The sequence below is a fragment of the Homalodisca vitripennis genome, unplaced genomic scaffold (assembly GCF_021130785.1).
Source record: "Homalodisca vitripennis isolate AUS2020 unplaced genomic scaffold, UT_GWSS_2.1 ScUCBcl_7413;HRSCAF=15096, whole genome shotgun sequence".
Taxonomy (NCBI): Eukaryota; Metazoa; Arthropoda; class Insecta; order Hemiptera; family Cicadellidae; genus Homalodisca; species Homalodisca vitripennis.
Genome location: NW_025783527.1, coordinates 1 through 18,099, shown reverse-complemented (window position 1 = coordinate 18,099; position 18,099 = coordinate 1). Strand labels below are relative to the sequence as shown.

Genomic DNA, 18,099 nt, shown 5'->3' with positions numbered 1-18,099 from the left:
CTGTGAATACTCATGTAGAAGATAAGTTCTTTCTTGGTAAGAGATTAAAATGTCCATTCATTATACCTTTTCCTACCTGTGACTTTTCTGCCCTCATTGCATTGCCCGAGCCTCTGTTTGGTATGCCTTCGGATAGTTTGTATAGGGCTAAAGTGCGTATGCCATGAAACAGTTAAAAAACCAGCCACTTTGGTCCCTGTTCACGAAGTGAATATTGGTCAGAGTGTTTGTCTATGTATGACTTTGGTTGTTGAGAATTACCAACACAGAAAATGAGTTAGCACCAAGCTATGGGGAACGGGGATAGGGTTGAAGGACACGAGGATATGCTCTTTGGTGTTTGGCCTGAACCTCTACACCACAATGCGCTGATGAAAAAACCCATGACATTCAAATTTAAATGGGCAGAGTCATAATTACAAATGGCAATAGCAATGTTAATTACAGCTTTCAAGAGATTCAGGTGAAGAAGATTATAACAAACAAAAGAAGATAGGCAAGAACAAGAAACCAGTAATGAAATAACCCCCATGTTCCTTTTATTAGATCTAAAAAAAGAGAAATCTAACTAGTCCCTTATGTAATTAAAAAATTTATCTCCGACACTCTAGTGATAGAACTGTATTGGTGGTTGCGGTGCAATGTCTATCGTTGGCACACACCACAGTGTGCTCCTTTGGCTATTGGTAGTGAACATGGTTGAACTTTAAATCTTTGTGTTTGTTAATTATAAAATAGAGCATAACATTCTCTTGCTTATGAGACATTTAAAAAATTACTACCACTTGTATCCATTATTTATTTAAAACAAGAGTAAAGTGACAATATTATTTAATACTAATTTAAAATTAACCAAGCAGGGATCACTTCTTGCTGGTTTACACCTTCCAGTTGAACCTACCACTGGGCACAGCAAAAACCGATCTGTCACTTAAATCTGGGCAACTTTATGGATGTCAAGGAGCGGAACATCACTAACCACAAATTTCGAGATTCTGGAGTGGAAGGGTAATTCAATAGGACTAGTCTACTGCGGGAGATGACTGTTGGAGTTAATGGGGTTTGTTCCCTAAGTATCAGAGATTTTGCTAGCCTCAACAAGGGTGTGCCAGTCCGTGCTTGCTTTGACTAGAGAGGCTAGAGCTGACCTCCCCTTCTTCCGGGGGGGGGGGGGACATGAATTTGAGATTAGTGCCCTAATTCTTCCTCATGGATCTTGATAGAAGGCGGCCCCTACCCCCTAATCTACCCATCCTGAATATCCTGTTACTCTGGAAGGCTAAGGTTTCTTATAAGAACTAAGTGCAATTGATAAGCTTCTTGTCGTAAGAGAAGAAAAAGCATTATATATACAGTATATATAAAATTAAATATTTTTAGTATACATATAGAATTGTAGAATAGTGATGCTTGCATGTACAAAATCTGTTTTTGACAACAGAGATGTATTTATTGTGTGTTTTTCAGAATATTTGAATGATGGGAGAAGTTTGTGGTCCACAAGAAAAGTTCTTTATCCTAAGTCTGCCAACTGAATATTTTTTGTCATCATTTGAAAGTGCTTTGGTGAATACATCAACTCAACAACTCAATTTGGGATCAAATAGCTTAATACTGAACAAAAAAAATGTTACAAAATTAGGTTTAAACTGTAGTTTTGGACTCAATTATTACGTGGGCTGTGCTATCCTTTAACTTCAACATCCACCAACAGTCCATTCAAAATAGCACCTTAGTGTCAAAAAGGCTTGTTCAAGTTGTTAAGGATGAAAGAGTATCAGAAGATGCAATTGTTATGAGTGAGGATCTGCTTTTCAATTTTAGAAAAATGATATTAGACGAAGAGCACCAGATGGTGCTTTTGAAATTGACAAAAACTTGTGTCACCGTTATTGCCGCAAATTTTTATGAAAACTTACCACCAGCAAAAGCTACAAAAGTAGTTCTGTCAGCATTACAGTCAGACGTGCACTCAGACAATAGTTCCATTGATAATCTGCTGACAAAATATTTTTCATCTCAAAAATACTTATGTGATGGTGATGTGTTCAGTGTGCATGTGGACGAGTGTCATAAACTTGATCTGGGCAGTTTTGTGAATATCGGGAGCGTTTATTTCAAGGTGTGTGAACTCCAAAGCACCCAGAAAAGTGAGTTATATCCAAACGATGTCTGTAGAGGACGTGTGGTTTGACAGATCATCAGCATTGTATCAAGTAGCAAATCAGCAAGGGTTCCTGCCTCCTAGAACAGTGCCTGTGTACAGCAACCTCAGTATCAGATTCCTGTGTTCCGATACCTTGGAGATTTTAAGAACTTGTGGACAAATCCTTGTTCCACCCAGTTTTGGAGATATTTTCAACACTTTATGTCAGTGGATTGAACCATTTGTTTCTCATTCTAAAAGAATAAATGGTAAGATTTTTTTACACACTTTTTCTTCAGAGCATTATTGAACAGTTTACTTTTAAATTTAGGTACTTAAGCATTATACTGACCACACATTTTGTAATTTGTGTTTAAAAAAGAAAAATATACCTTAATTAAAGAAACATTGTTAGAAAGACTAAATGTATTCTTTTTCTTCTATGGGGCGCTTATTGGCATGCACTTAAGCCTCAAGGGCCTTTTGCACATCCCGGAAGTACACACCATGAGGCCGACCAGTCTACAGTTTCAGCAGTTCTACAAACTGCCAAAAACAACCGATCAGGGCCTACTGGAGAAATTTGCCATCCTTATCCATACTACCAAAGATGGTGTACCGCTCCCTTGCTATTGCAGGGCATTCACAGAGCAGGTGTTCAGCAGTTTTCCTCCTGCTCGTAACACATTTTACAGAGCGGATCCTGTGAAGATGCTTCCTCAGATGACCATACCGTGATGAGATAAATCAAAATGTTGTATTGGTTTATCTTATCTGAACAGGCAAAGGGAAATGGGAAGAATCGTCGACACGACAGTCAACAAAACCAGTGTTTTTTTGTTTCCTAGTAAGATGGTTTGGGCCCTCAAGTAGGGCGGTCCGGATGTGAATAGAGACTGTAGGGTGTGGAGTAGTCAGGTAGTTAGATAATGTAAGTTTTTGTTCTTTTTTTAGACCTATATATTTATCTTGGATGTGATAGTTTTAAATATAGGTTATGAGTTGGGTAGGTTAAAATATGGAAAGAGTAGGTTAATTATAAGTAAAACATGTGCTGGACAGTTATGTTTAGGTAAGTTTTTGTTATTCATAACTTAAATATACACACAAAACAGTCAAAATGTGGTTGATATAATACATAAGTACCAAAATGTATAAAAATTTGAATAGATTTTACAAATAGCAATGTATCAAGAGGTGTTTTTGCTTCAAATTCACACTGCTACAAAACCTTGTATCAGAACAGAGTCAAAGTTACAGTTTTAATTCATGGGTAGTTTGTAAGAAAATAATTACAAACTTAGGTTGACAGTCTTTGTTTTCTCAGATATTGAGCTGAGTCCAATCTTTCTCCTTTCGGGGAATAATGGCACGGGGAAGTCACTGCTACTGCAGACTCTCAGCCAATACCATGGGCTGCACTACTGGAGAGTGGATTGTGTTAATGTGGGTGGAGCAGCGCCAGGACAGTCCGAGGCCAAAGTTAAAGCGATTTTCAGTCAGCTAAAAGGCCTTGCACCTTGTCTCTTACACCTCGCCAACATCGAGGTAAGTAAGACACACTGTGCTATCAATAACATAAAATTGAAGTTCATTTTTACATCAGTTATCAGAATCAGAAGGGTGCACTTCCGGCTGATTTATACCTGTCTGGCAGAACCTGAAGTGGGCACAGTGAAATACTGATGGGCCTACATCTGGACACCCAATAGATTGTCCAGGAGTGGTACATCCCTGACTGGGATAATTTAGTGAACAAGTTTAGTACAATGTGAACAGGTCTCGTTCAGTGTGCTGAAGGCTTGTTAGGAGTGGTGGATCTGAGGGAGACACATCTTTTACCCAAATAGACCGGTAGGATAGAAACAACATTGTCTCTTTCTTTCAAGGTGACAAATCAACGACTGAGGGCAAGATTTCAACATATCCCCATAGTTTTTATCTGGTAAGACCTCAGTAGGAAGCAGCTCCAGTCCTTCCTGAATTCCCTATCAATGATGAACCTGCACAAATCACTTTATATGTTAAGGTTAAGAACAGTTGACTTGATCTTAGGTGATTCAGTCCTCTGAAATCATGTATAATCCTAAGAAAGAGATTCCATTCCTGCAATCATGATGTAGTGTTGTAATCCGGCTAGATGGAGGATTTGAGGCAATGAAGTTTGACTAAATTAAGCTATCCAAAACATCTGTTAGGCCAATCTCTTTATTCCTATATTCACAAGTGGTATGCTAATGCCAGTTTCACATTTAATTCTTGTCGTTATTGCTTCACAATTTAATATATGTACAATTATTTCTGATGTTTTTGTTTGGGTAAGCAGCATACAGAATCCTGTCGAAGTACTTTGGGATCTTTGAGAAGGTTTTTTACACAAAGTTTGTCAATGATTGACTGCTAGAGTTGCAATGTTCTGTCCCGGCAAGAACTTTGACAGTGACAACTCTTATATCTGAACTTAGATGCTACTTGGACCGATTGTGGCCTAATTAAGATATGTTGAATCTTTCTTTTGCCAGTGTGTCTGCATCTTATGATTTAAGATTTCCTAATAGTCTGGGACCCATAAAAGTTCCAGATGGTTAGCTTAAGCAAGCAAGGCTTGCCCACATTACCAAATATCTTTATAAACTGTGCGGTGGGACTGAACACCCAAGTGTCCAGTGGCAGAGATCAAACTCGTGGGGCTGGAAACATATCATTTCTATTTGTCTGTCCACACTATATCTGTAAACAAACTGACCTATAGACTTGATGTTTTTCATGAAGCTTCATTTGTACAGGATGTCCCATAACTCTCTGGACACAGGTATAGCACGTTATTGCTCAGGTAATGACAACGTAATTCACCATATGATTATGGGTCTCTAATGCTTAGTTTCCCATCTATCTGCCTGTATGTGTTATTTATTAAAAAATTATTATCTTAAAAAGTAATAAATTAAAATATATTCATACCAAATTTGACTCAAATGTTTACAAGGCCAGTTACTGAAACCAATGTGACGAAATTATCTTTAGTATTATCAAAATGGCAGCCATTAAAACTTTTAAACTTTGAATATCTTAAAAACTAGCATGTTTCTCAAGAATTGTAAGAATAACAGTTTTTGGAAGGGGTTTTTCACAAATCTAATGACACTAAAATGATTTACATCAAATAATAAATAACTGATTTAGAGCAGATTTACTGTGACAAGACATGGCCTACATTGAGATCTGCTGTTTGTTCAGTTTTTGTATTGTTGGTTATTCGATGAGAACCTCAAAGATGTATGGTTTTCAATTTTTGTACTGTTATCTCAGTAAAAATTTTTACAATTCCAAATTTTATTGTTGTGCGTCATGAACTTGCATAAAACTGCAATATCACTCACATGAACTCAACACTCATTGTATTGGATGCCGAGGCTTGAAATATGGATTGAAAATTGAAAAAATTTGTTTACACTGATGAATGTAATGGTGCCTGATAATATCCATATATTTGCACTTATGAGGTTATGGACCTGGTGTAGGGGGAAGAGTTAAAACTGTGACTTATTCTTATGAATGTCACAGATTTCAGCGATGTTTGAGAACAGGTCTACACAAACGCAGGCTTGAGATTCCTGCCAACACAAGAGTTGGAACTGCAATAGGTGAAGCCGTAGTGGGCATGCTATAGGCAAACCGCTTACAAACATATATTGGGTGATTTTAGTTCACTCAGGGTGGGGTAAATACCCCTCTGCAGCTGTGATGCCACCCTCTCTCAATATCCCCACCACTGCTCAGCACTAGCCCGCTTGTTCTATCCCCTGACCTGGCCACTGTCACTTAGCGGCTAACCTCACACCAAAATGCAAGCTCCCTGGATATATCTATAAGCTATGTTATTCTGTTCAATTAATATTTTACGCTTGTATAGGCCCTACACAGAAAAATACAATATACTACAGTATAGAATAGGTAAGTAGCTGTAGTGTAAACAAAATGGCACAAGTTAGACACGATCCACACAGCTGATAAAACAGAGACAAGATGCTTGTCCCACTTCCCACCACTGGGGAGAGACCCCTCCTGCATATTTGTGTCAATTTCATGAAATGATGCAGTGGCTAGTCAAGGATGGGAAGGTCAGTGTGATGTTAAGCAAATAATCTAAGTAATGTTCAGTATCATAAATTACTCTTGTATATATAAGCACAAGATTTCCATCACTCTATATTTATTACGAGTATTACTAACAGTAAAGTGTGGTGTGGCTGTCTGAGGAGGATGCACCTGAGTAGCATCTTTCAGTTCAGATCTCTAGGTAGTGAAGGAAACAGGATTTTTCCGGACATTTGCCATCGTTCAGTGAAACAAGAAATCAGTAACACTATGTTTCGAGATCTGCAATCTGATCTCGAAACGTAGTGTTACTGATTTCTTGTTTCACTGTACGATGACAAATGTCCGGAAAAATCCTGTTTCCTTCACAATCCTTCCATCATCAAAAATAACCTTCAAACAAAGAATCTCTACGTAGCCTTGAAGTCTCTAAGTAGATATCTGCTATCAATAGAATATAAGCTCATTTCTATATTTTATGGTTGGCTCCACCAAATGCACTAGTATTATAATAAATTGATCAGATACACTGTTATAGTTACAGTGGCACTGACACTAATGTAAAAAAAAAAAAAACTCTAAAAGAATTATTACTGTGGTATGTGCTGCAAAATGTGAAATATTAATTTAGTTCCTTATTTGACCGATAGATTACAGTACTTTTCAGCTACACTTGGGTAAGGTTTGAATTTCATAACCATGCAATACAGTGTGCTATTCAGAGTGGCCTGGGGAACTGACTGACCGAATGTGGTCATAAAGTCATGGTTACCCAAAATGGCTGCATGAGTCAAAATGGACAATCTCATAAGTTGACAGACGAGCACTAAGGGTTAATATTGTAGTAAATTAAATAAGGTATCAGTCAATGTTTGTTAACATCAGACTTTGATGAAGTACAAAAATGAAAATGCTTGTTTCAGGATTTATGCCAAGATGCAGACTCCAAAGAAGACGTCCGTGTACTGAACTGTTTCAAGCAGCAAGTTCGGCTCTTGAAGTCAAAATGGCCTCTTGTGATAATAGCTACAACTCAATATATCGAGCGTATCAACTCCAGCATTAACCAGTTATTTCTGGAAACGGCCACTTTGAAAGTTCCCAACTGTGAGCAAAGAGAAGATATAATTCAGTACTTTTTTTATTGCAACGGTAAACAAGTTGATACTAAAGTCTTGCAAATGGTGGCTTCTCAGACGTCAGGTTTTGCATTTAGAGATCTCCAAGTGCTAGTTGCTCTTGCTTTCAAGTAAGTAAAATATTAAGTAAATAGTGTAAATTATAATAGTTTTTTGTGATAAATTAAAAGAACTATTCAACAATTCTTCACATTGCTTCACAAAACAATTGTTTCTTCACATACAAAATAAAAACATCATTTTAAAATTTGATTATACTCAATCAACATACAGATTATTCAGTAAAAGTGTTCCAATACTTTGGGATTTTGTTCTACACATAAAAATGAGCAATAAAGTTCATATAAAGGTATGTCCTAAAAAACCTTTAGTTTTCTATCTGTCTGTATGTGTTTTTATAAAAAAAAATATATCTTTTGAACCAGTTAAGATAAAGTTATGAAACTTGAGAATTATATTAACCTTTAGTAGATCTTTTTGAAAATAAAATATTATAAAAATCCTTTTACCCATTTTAAAATGGCAGATGATTAAATTATTCCATCAAAATAACTGAAAACCGAGTAAACGTCCGCCATTTTAAAACTTCCTTGGTCCTCTGTCATGAGTGTTTGCGTCTTGGTGAGTTTGCTGTAGCCACAAAGTGCAGAGAGCTACTGTGTGAAGTTGTAGCAAACCTATCCTGAAATATTTTATGATTTCATTTCTAGTGTATATTATACCATGGATAAATCCGATTCACAAATAGATGATTGGCTTTTTTTGCGTAATGATGCTATGGACATTGATAGTGAAAAATAACTTAGTGGGCAGTACATAAAAAGTGTAAAATAATTGAAAGATACTAAAATTAAATTTTTTGCATAAAAAAGTACTTATTTAATCTAAATCTGTCCCTGTAATAACACAGCTTAACCCTGGAACTGGCAACCGCCCGATATCCCCCGTTAAAGCGCCCGATATCGGGCGTTTTAATATGTCTTTTATTTCTCAATATTATGTACTTAAAACACGATCAAAGAGTATCGGTATTGATACCAATCGAAAGAGGAAGGTTCAATTAATGTAAATAATACACTACACGTCCATACGTTTTATAATCTCTAGTTGCTCGCGCAGCGATGAGTCAACTGGTTTATTTGGCTATTGTTATTTCGTCAGTTGCATGGTGTTCTGTCTGGTTTATTGTTTGTTTGAGTTCGTTGTAATGATCGTTGTGTATATGACACAATAATAGTAAGTTTTTTGTGCGTGTTTACGTAATGGATCGTAATTTCCGTGATCGTTCAAGTGACATTCGAGAACTAGTTGTACATGAAATAAGCAATAATGAGGATTCCGATTTAGACATTCAATCAGAACATAATTTAAAAAATATATAATAAAAAATAGAGAATGAATATGAACTAATAGTTACAAGATTGTACAAATCCAAGTGAGCTTTGAAGTTCTTACTTTTGTTGGTAAGTAGCACTTTCGAATGTCAGTGTATGATTTTTGTATCGTGTACCACATGTAAAAATATCTTATAAACTACGTGTTGTTTTATTTTTACTCAGAATTAAAAATATTTTCTCTTTTATTTGCTCTTTCTTTTTTATATTTTGGATTTTGCATATCACTAACAACAACAATTTTACAAATCAAAAACTTGTAAAACACTTTACTTTTTTCTAAAAATTTTTTCCATGAAGAGGTAGAGTAAGGATATTTTTTTTGTTTTAATTATATTATGTGAAAAATGTTCCTTGAACAATGCTGAATAAAAAAAAAAAAATATATATATGACATAGGTACTTTATATTAAACATGTAATAATAAAATAAATATAAGGCAATGTATGAAGTACTAAAAACAATACGCCACTGAGAGAAATATGATCGCCAGTTCCAGGGTTAAAAATTCACTTAAAAAAGTAATGCTGTTACATATTCAGAAAAACAACATAATTTTAGGTACAAAAAACCGTCAAGGGGTTTATTATAATATAATAGTCTTGTTCATTTTTTGTGTTAAAAAAGTGACAATGAAGCAGTGTGAAAATTGCCAGTATATCTATTGTGGATATATGTATATTAGTCATGATATTAGTATTACAGGATACATCCATCCTCTTGCCACATCCTTTCTGCTCGACTGTAACCTCACTCATTATGGTAGACAAGAACACAGAGTTACTTCATAATTGACTGATTCATGTACTCGGAGTATATTGTTATGAGTAGTAGTTTAATATTACAAAATAAGGAAACTATTTGTTCGGGAACTGTGTCAAGTGTTAGTGTTTGATAATTTTTCCTTTTTTTTAGAGAGAAATTCAAGAGGACTAAGGAAGGGAATGAAGAAAATGACTTCATATTTTCTGATTTCTCCAAAACTATAAGTAAGTAACTTGTAATTTAGTAGTGTTTTCTGAGGAGAAAGACGTCCTCCTCCTTCCTGCATGAAATAGATTATATACAAAATTTGGCAGACTAATTAAGTAATAAACGTTTTTATTATAACATATATGTACAAATAATAATATGTATTATGAATGCAGCACAGTAAAATTATTGAGTAAATAATAATAAAAACTAATATATATATATATATAAATTAAGTCCTGATATGCCTGGATATATTCCAAACGGATTGAGATATCGGAGTACAATCTTCACCATGCCAATTAAAATACTTTTTGGAGAGTAAAAAAATCTCACCACCATTTGGTTGAGGGGGGTTACTTTAAATTTTTAAATTCCAACCTATAGAGGTTAAGATAGCTTGTGACATGTGATTTGAAAGGTAAATTCAAAAGAAACACAATAACATAAACAAACCATCTCTAGCAAAAGTTATGGGTAAATAATCCCTTACATTGTAATGCCACCTAGAAAGAGACACCTCTTATCAAAACTATGCACACCAGAAACATTGGATACTACAGTAAAAGGGTTAAGCTGGGCACCTCAAAGTATTACTAAACAATGTCATGCGTGCATTGTGATGCTATACTCAAGAAATTGACATTGTCCCTACAGATTATTATTTTTGTGTTATTTGCCCATAACTTTTGCTATAAATAGTGTAAAGTTTTTTCTTAATGTCATTGTGTTTACATTTAATATGACATGTCACAAGATAGGGATTGCAATTTGAAAATTTATATTTACCCCCTTCTACCCCCCTTTTCAAAAGGGGTAAATTATTTTACCTTAAAAAAAAAAATCCAAAAAAGTAATTTAATAAGTACAGTGTGTATCAAAATGAATGACCTGATTTTAAAACTCAATATCTATAGCTAAAAATGTACTACAAAAATAATATTTATTGCAAAATACTCACAAAATCTTAAAGTTTTAGGTATGTTATTACAAATGTTCTATATGTCCACCAGCAGCAGCACGAACAATATCCAGACGATAGCTAAATTCCTTATAAACCTTACACAACGTATCTGCGTTCACAGACCTTATTGCGACAGTTATTCTGTTCTATAGTTCTTCGATGTCATGAGTTAGAGGGGGAACAAACACTTTTTCCTTCACATATCCCCACAAGAAAAAGTCGCATGGGGTCAAGTCTGGTGATCTTGGAGGCCAAGAATGAAGGGCATTGTCTCGAGGTCCTGTGCGCCCTATCCAGCGGTGGGGCAGAGTGTTGTTGAGAAGCTGCTGAACATTGTTGTGCCAGTGAGGCGGAGCTCCATCCTAAATAAATATTATTTTTGTAGTACATTTTTAGCAATAGATATTAAGTTTTAAAATCAGGTCATTCATTTTGATACACGCTGTATAGTGAAAGGCATATCAAGACTTAATATACACCCTTAGATGTAAGGGATTGTTTGCCTATAACTTTTGCTAGGATTGTCATAGAGATTTTTTTTCATATAATTTCTTATCTGTTTCTTTCAAATGACATGTCACAAATTAGGGGTTGCAAATTTAGAAAATTTAAAGTGACCTCCCCTCTACCCCCTTTTAAATAGGGGGGAAATATTTTTACCCTTTAAAAAAAGTGTTTTAATAGGTATGGTGAAGATTTTACATTGATATCTCAAACCGTTTTGGAATATATCCAAGCGTATGTGTGTGTGTGTATATATATATATATATAGGCAAAAACCATATTTTTAGATGCTAACACAAATAACATTTTAATTATCTAAAACAAGGCTGTAAATAATATATATATATTTTATTTATACCCTTTGGTCTGAATAAAAGATGAAATGATCAATTGTTTTTATTATATATTATTTTTTCTAAATTATTTTTTCTAAATTCATTCTCTGTTCATGATATTATTTATTTCTCTTTGGTGTTAACCACATGTTCAAAAATTCTTGGTTTATTTATTTATGTCAGTTTTTTATTTATTTAATTTTGTAAATTTTGTTGCTGTATTGTTATTTTGTATTATACCTTTTTTGAAAACGGCAAAAAGCCGAAATATTAAAGGAACTTTGTATCAAGAAGTTTAATAATTGATATATATATATATATATATATTATTTACAGCCTTGTTTTAGATAACTAAAATGTTATTTGTGTTAGCATCTAAAAATATGGTTTTTGCCTATAACTAATTGTAGAGCTCCAAACAACTCGCCCTTCAATCCATTCAGCAGTAGCTGTTTAACTACTCTTGTAATGGACATAATTTGGCAAAATTAACTGTTGTGTTGTACAATAAATTGTAATTTCTGTAATGGGAAAGAGTTGTCAATTTTTTTTTTGTGCAGGATTATATTGTATATTGTACAATACAGTCATCATAATTATGATTTGCCCAATGTTAAACAAATGTTGCTTAAGAATGTCAGGTTTGTATTTAAGGCATTAAATACAATTTTGAAATTTTCAAAATCTTGCACATCGTATGCAATATGGCATCAGTTCTACTTATCCATGATACTCACACTTTAAAGGGCCACACATGGGAGGGGGGAGGTATGACCGCCTCACATTCCTCTCTCATATGATCTTACCCAATGATTATAACACATTGTTATTGCATTTTTGCATTATATATTATTGAATGTATCTGTTGCCGTTGTATCTTTCATATTTTATTTTTATATAGTATTGTTATTTGGTTATATATTTATTGCTAAAGTTTGTCTATTTATTGTCATTTATCATCTATTATATTATTAATCATTAATATTTATTGTCTGTTTGCCAATTAACAAAAAATGGTTGTTAACCATGGGAAAGAGAATAAAACAAACACTAATGCTGTTAATTATAAAGCAAATGTACCTTGATACTACACTGATATCTTCAACAGGTCTCATGCACAAGGCATATTCCGAGTCAATTGGCACGCCAAAAGTTCCTTCTGTGTCATGGAAAGATGTTGGAGGCTTAGAACATTTGAAGAAGGAAATATTACGTTCCCTGAAGAGCAACATGTTTAATTCAGGATTAAAAAGATCAGGTAAGGTAGATATATATTGCTGAATATATCCAAGAGTATCAGGACTTAATTTACACTCTGAATATATATATATATATATATACACATGCTTGGATATATTCAAGGTGTGTCCAAAAAAGTATCCGACCTTAACGTCTTGCATGAACTGAAGTTACTCGGCGGCAACGGCAATCTGGTCCCCTTCAAAGTACTCCCCTCCACAAGCCACTACCTTATTCCAACGCTCCTCCCACTTCCGGAAACACTCCTTAAATTCATTTTGCGGAATGGCTAACAAGTATTTCGTCGCATTTTGTTTTATTTGTTTAACATCTTCAAATCTTTTTCCTTTCAAAGGAATTTTTAATTTCGGAAATAGCCAGAAGCCACAAGGAGCTATGTCAGGACTGTAGGGAGGCTGTCGTAATTGGTTGATGTCGTGTTTGACCAAAAAACGCTGAATAAGATTTGAGGAATGAGCTGGCGCGTTGTCGTGGTGCAGGATCCAGTCACGGCTTGTCCACAGTTCAGGTCGTTTCCTTCGCACTGCATCTCGTAGACACCTTAGGACCTCAAGATAATACTTCTTATTTCACTGTCTGGCCTCTTGGAGCATATTCGTGATGAACAACGCCGTCCTGGTAAAAAAAAACTGTCAACATTGTCTTGACATTGCTTCGACTTTGTCTTGCTTTTTTCGGCTGTTGCTCTTCGCGAGTTTTCCACTGTGAAGATTGAGCCTTTGTTTCAGGGTCGTAGCCATAAACCCATGACTCATCATCACCAGTAATCACTTTTTTAAATAGCCCTGGATCACTTTTTATCAATTCAGATTGTCCTGTGCGATTTCAAGTCGACAGTTCTTTTGGTATTCTGTCAGCAGCCGAGAAACAAATTTTGCCGAAACACGGTTCATATTTAAATCTTCGTGTAAAATGTTACAAACTAACGATTTTGGTATTCTTAAATCTTCTTCCAGCTCTCAGACAGTCAATCGACGGTTATCATTAATTGCTGCCTGTCACGAACACGTTCAACATTTTCAGCGTTTCTGGCCGTTGAAGGCCTGCCAGATCGGTCATTACTCTCCACTGATCGCATGCGGCATTTTTAAACCGCCTAAACCACTCTTTTATTTGTGTATCGCCCATAGAAATGTCACCATAAACTTTCCGTATTATAGTAATCGTCTCTGATGCTGAATGGCCAAGTTTTTGGCATAATTTAATGCAAATGCACTGCTCAATACGTTCAGTCATATTGAAATGCGATGCACACACACGGCAGTACTGTACGGAACAGAGCACTGTGACTCACTGAGTGACCGGATCGTATTCAATGCCTAATATGGGAAGGAGTAGGCTCGCCCCTCCCCCCCCGCTAATAACCGGTTCGAGCCGGTCCGTTACGACGCGGGCTGCCTCCTGGTCGGCGGTCGGATACTTTTTGGACAGATCTCATATATATGAAATAGAAGTCCTTGAAGTGGGGTTTATATAATGCTCTCTAAGCCTCACATTGTTTTAAAGTTTTAATAGCCTTCTTCTGCAGTAATAATATTTCTTCAATCCTAGAGCAGTTACCGTACACATCTAAAAACAGATTGGAAGAAGGCAAAATATGCAGCTCTAATGTAATTTACTGGTATTATATTGTTCAGTCTACTCAAGAGATAAATAACTCATGACTTAAATCTTTTATTTTCAGTAGTCAATGTATACTCCCCATGTCAAATTCTTGTCATTAATACCCAAGAACTTAAGTATGTTTGAGAACAAACTTAACTCGAATTTTTAAATAGGTTAGACAAATTATTTGAAACCTTAGCTGGTCTTAAGGATGTAAAAAACAGTGTAATAGCCGGAGATTTTAATCTCAATGTTCTAAACACTTCATCTGAAATTCAAAAATTTAAGAATATTCTTAAAAGGCATAATTTTTATTACTTAGTAGATTTTCCAACAAGAGTTACTTCAAATTCATCTACTGCTATAGATAATATTGTTTACAAATTTTGATAAGTCTCTAACACAGGTGACTGGTTATTGTAACTGCACTGTCAGATCATGATGGACAAATTTTTGAACTCAATCTACCAGTTTGTGAATGGTCTTGAAAAAAAATTTGAATATGTAGAGTTTAGGGACTTTCGAAAAATAATATGAGTGTTTTTAAGAATGTCTTGTCCAATGAAAATTGGTTTGACAATGTATTTAGGCTGATGTAGATAAAAAGTTTGATGGTATTTAACAGTATTTTTTCAATACAACTTTAACTTAATTTTTCCTAAAAAAAAAGTAAAAAAATATCTTGGTAAAAGTAAATGCAGCTGGATTAGTGACAAATTGATTATGGAACAGAAGGATATTGTTGAGCTTACAAAACAAGCTAAACGTAGTGGTAGTGAAGATTTCATGAAAATATTGTAAATTGAAAACCAAAGATTACAAAACTAAGCTAGTTAATGCAAAAAAAAACCTTTTATGACAGAACAAATTAGAAACTCAGATAATATCAGTAAGAAAACATGGCAAATTATAAAATAAAGAGATTGGAAAAAGTTCTAATGTCCTAAAGGGTTCTATAAATTGTATAAAAAATGATAATGATGTAATAATATCAGACCCTTTAAGCATCTCAAATTGTTTCAATAACTATTTCATAGATGTAATAGGAGATTTAATCCAAAATACAGCTAAGGAACCACAGTCCGCAAGTCATTCAGGTGCAAATGTTCTAGATCAAAATCTTATACAAAACCCTTTTCGGTGTAATCCGGTAGATGAAAAGGAATTAGATAGAATTATTTCATCATTAAAAAATAAAATCATCGTCGGGCCATGACGAAGTTCCGCTGAAACTAATTAAGTATGTTGGTAAGTCCTTGTTGAAGCCTTTAGTTCATTTAATTAACTCGTCGCTTATAACTGGAAATTTCCCTGAAGTTTTAAAAGTGTCTAGAGTAATACCAATTTTTAAGAAGGGAGAAAAATTTAAAATGAATAATTATCGTCCGGTATCGGTTTTACCTTCTTTGTCAAAAATTTATGAGCGAGTTATGTACAGTCGATTAGTAGATCATCTAAAAAACAATGATTTATTTGATAGGCAGCAGCATGGATTCCGTAAAGGTAAATCCATTACTTCAGCTCTGCTAGAATTTACGGAAACTATAATAGATTCTATAGACAAGGGGGACAAGTCCATAGGGGTTTTCATGGACCTGTCAAAAGCATTTGACAGTATTTCTCACCAAGTCCTTCTTGACAAACTTAAAGTCATGGGTTTATCAAACCTTTCTCTAAACTGGTTTAGATCATACCTCTCGGACAGATCCCAGTATGTTGAGATTACGTCAAAAACAAAATACTCTAGTAGTAAAACATAAATCTAGCACACTAAAAATCAAGCATGGAGTACCTCAGGGTTCTATTTTGGGACCATTGCTGTTTTTATGCTACATCCAAGGAATGCCCTCAATCTTAAACAAACATTAATGGTACAAAAAGTAATTTGATCTTATATGCTGATGATTCTAACTTAATTGTGACTGCTAAAAACTTATGAAAATCTGGAAATAGCCTGTAAAGAACAATTAAAAACCATTCAAACTTATTTTCAAAGAAATAGTCTATTTTTAAATGGCTGCAAGACTAATCAAATGATATTTTCCACTGTACAAAGTAAAGATATTTTAGAAATACCAATTTCAGTTAAACAAACTAAAATTGAAAAAATTAATAGTATCAAATTCTTAGACTTAATGTGGACAATAATCTTAGCTGGGATGGTCACATAAAATATTTAGCGAGCAAAATTTCATCAGGGCTCTACATCTTGAGGCGCATGTCTTTACTGTGTAGCACTGAGACATTAAAAGTCAATCTACTATGCACACGTGCATTCTCATTTAGCTTACCGGGTTGGCCATTTATGGTGGAACATCTAAAAAAAATCTAGACACAATTTTGATACTTCAAAAAAATGCAACTAAGAAACAATTCTAAATATTAGAAGCGAGAGATATCTCGGTAAAAGAAAAATTTTACCACTTTTAGAAATCCCAACAATATATGATCAATCACATTTATAGAGTGCAATTAATGGTAAGTGATTACGGAAGTAATACTTGACAAACTAAGATACGCGTAGTTAATATTCATTACATATTCACTACTAAGGACCCAACACGAAAACAACCTAGATTTAACCCCCAACAACAAATAACAAAAAACAACAACAAAAACCAAAAAGACCACCCAAAAATAACAAAAAACACAAAACATAAACAAAAACAGACCCAAAATTAAAAACAACCAAAATACAAACAATACCAAAAGAATACACCAAATAAAAAAACAAACAAAATAACACAACCAACAAAACCCAACAAAAACCGACACGAACAAAAAACAATACAATATAGAAATAACTCCCATAACAATACTAAGATCATTCATTACACTTAAACTTATTCATTATTCTACTATACTTCCCCTATCTACACCCATCAAACCATATATACTGTACCAATGACCGTCCCCCCCACCCCCACACCTCAAAACACTAACAACAAACAACAATATACAAACCCGACACCAACCACCCACACCCCCCGCCCTCCCACCGCCCTACAACCACCCCCCCTCCTCTCCACCCTAAAACACCACAACTTAGTTTTCTACAAATAAAAAGAACAGCCACTTATATGCGGCCATTAAATTTCTTACAAAATCAACCTGCCGACTAAATTATAAAGAGCATAAAATCTATAGAAAAGGGCTTCCTTCCCGGTGTTTATTTAGAAGAAATATTTAGCCTTGCAAATCGGTACGCCCCCTGCTTAACTCATTGGAAGAGTTTATTTTTCGCTAAATCCCAATAAAAATATTTATATTTGAGATAGCTTGTTTTGGGTAAAATAATAGGAACTTAGTATAAAAGCTTGAACTCAGAAATGTCCATTTTTTTATAATTATTCTGATTTTAAAATAGGCTAATCTAAATATTGTAAGTTTAGGGTATAAATACATAATTTACATGTACTATTCTACTACATATATGACAACTATTCTTGTATGTATGTACAAAACTGAAATAAAAGAATTGACGAATTGAGAATTGAAGAATTGAGAATTACCATCATCCAATGAATCTTGTATTATGCCTAAGATTAAGTAGCTATGAGCCTATCAGGATTAAGACCTATCCAAAATGTTTATTTCTCCTTAACGCTAAAAGGGTTGGGCAGCTCTCCTATGATCAGAGTAAGGAAGGAATATTAGAGGAAACTGATATTAGGGATGTTGA

At 34.6% G+C, this 18,099-nt stretch overlaps 1 protein-coding gene across 1 annotated transcript; it reads left to right on the top strand.

Annotated features, from left to right (window-relative positions):
• Nucleotides 1–2,168: 2,168 nt before the first annotated feature.
• On the top strand, nt 2,169–12,810 carry LOC124374170 (peroxisome assembly factor 2-like; the record flags this gene model as incomplete). The annotated part of the gene is made up of 5 exons (XM_046832432.1): nt 2,169–2,415; nt 3,474–3,694; nt 7,168–7,493; nt 9,693–9,766; nt 12,661–12,810. Coding segments are annotated over exons 1-5 (1,018 nt in total), but the record flags the coding sequence as incomplete, so codon positions are not given.
• Between the last annotated feature and the right edge of the window lie 5,289 nt (nt 12,811–18,099).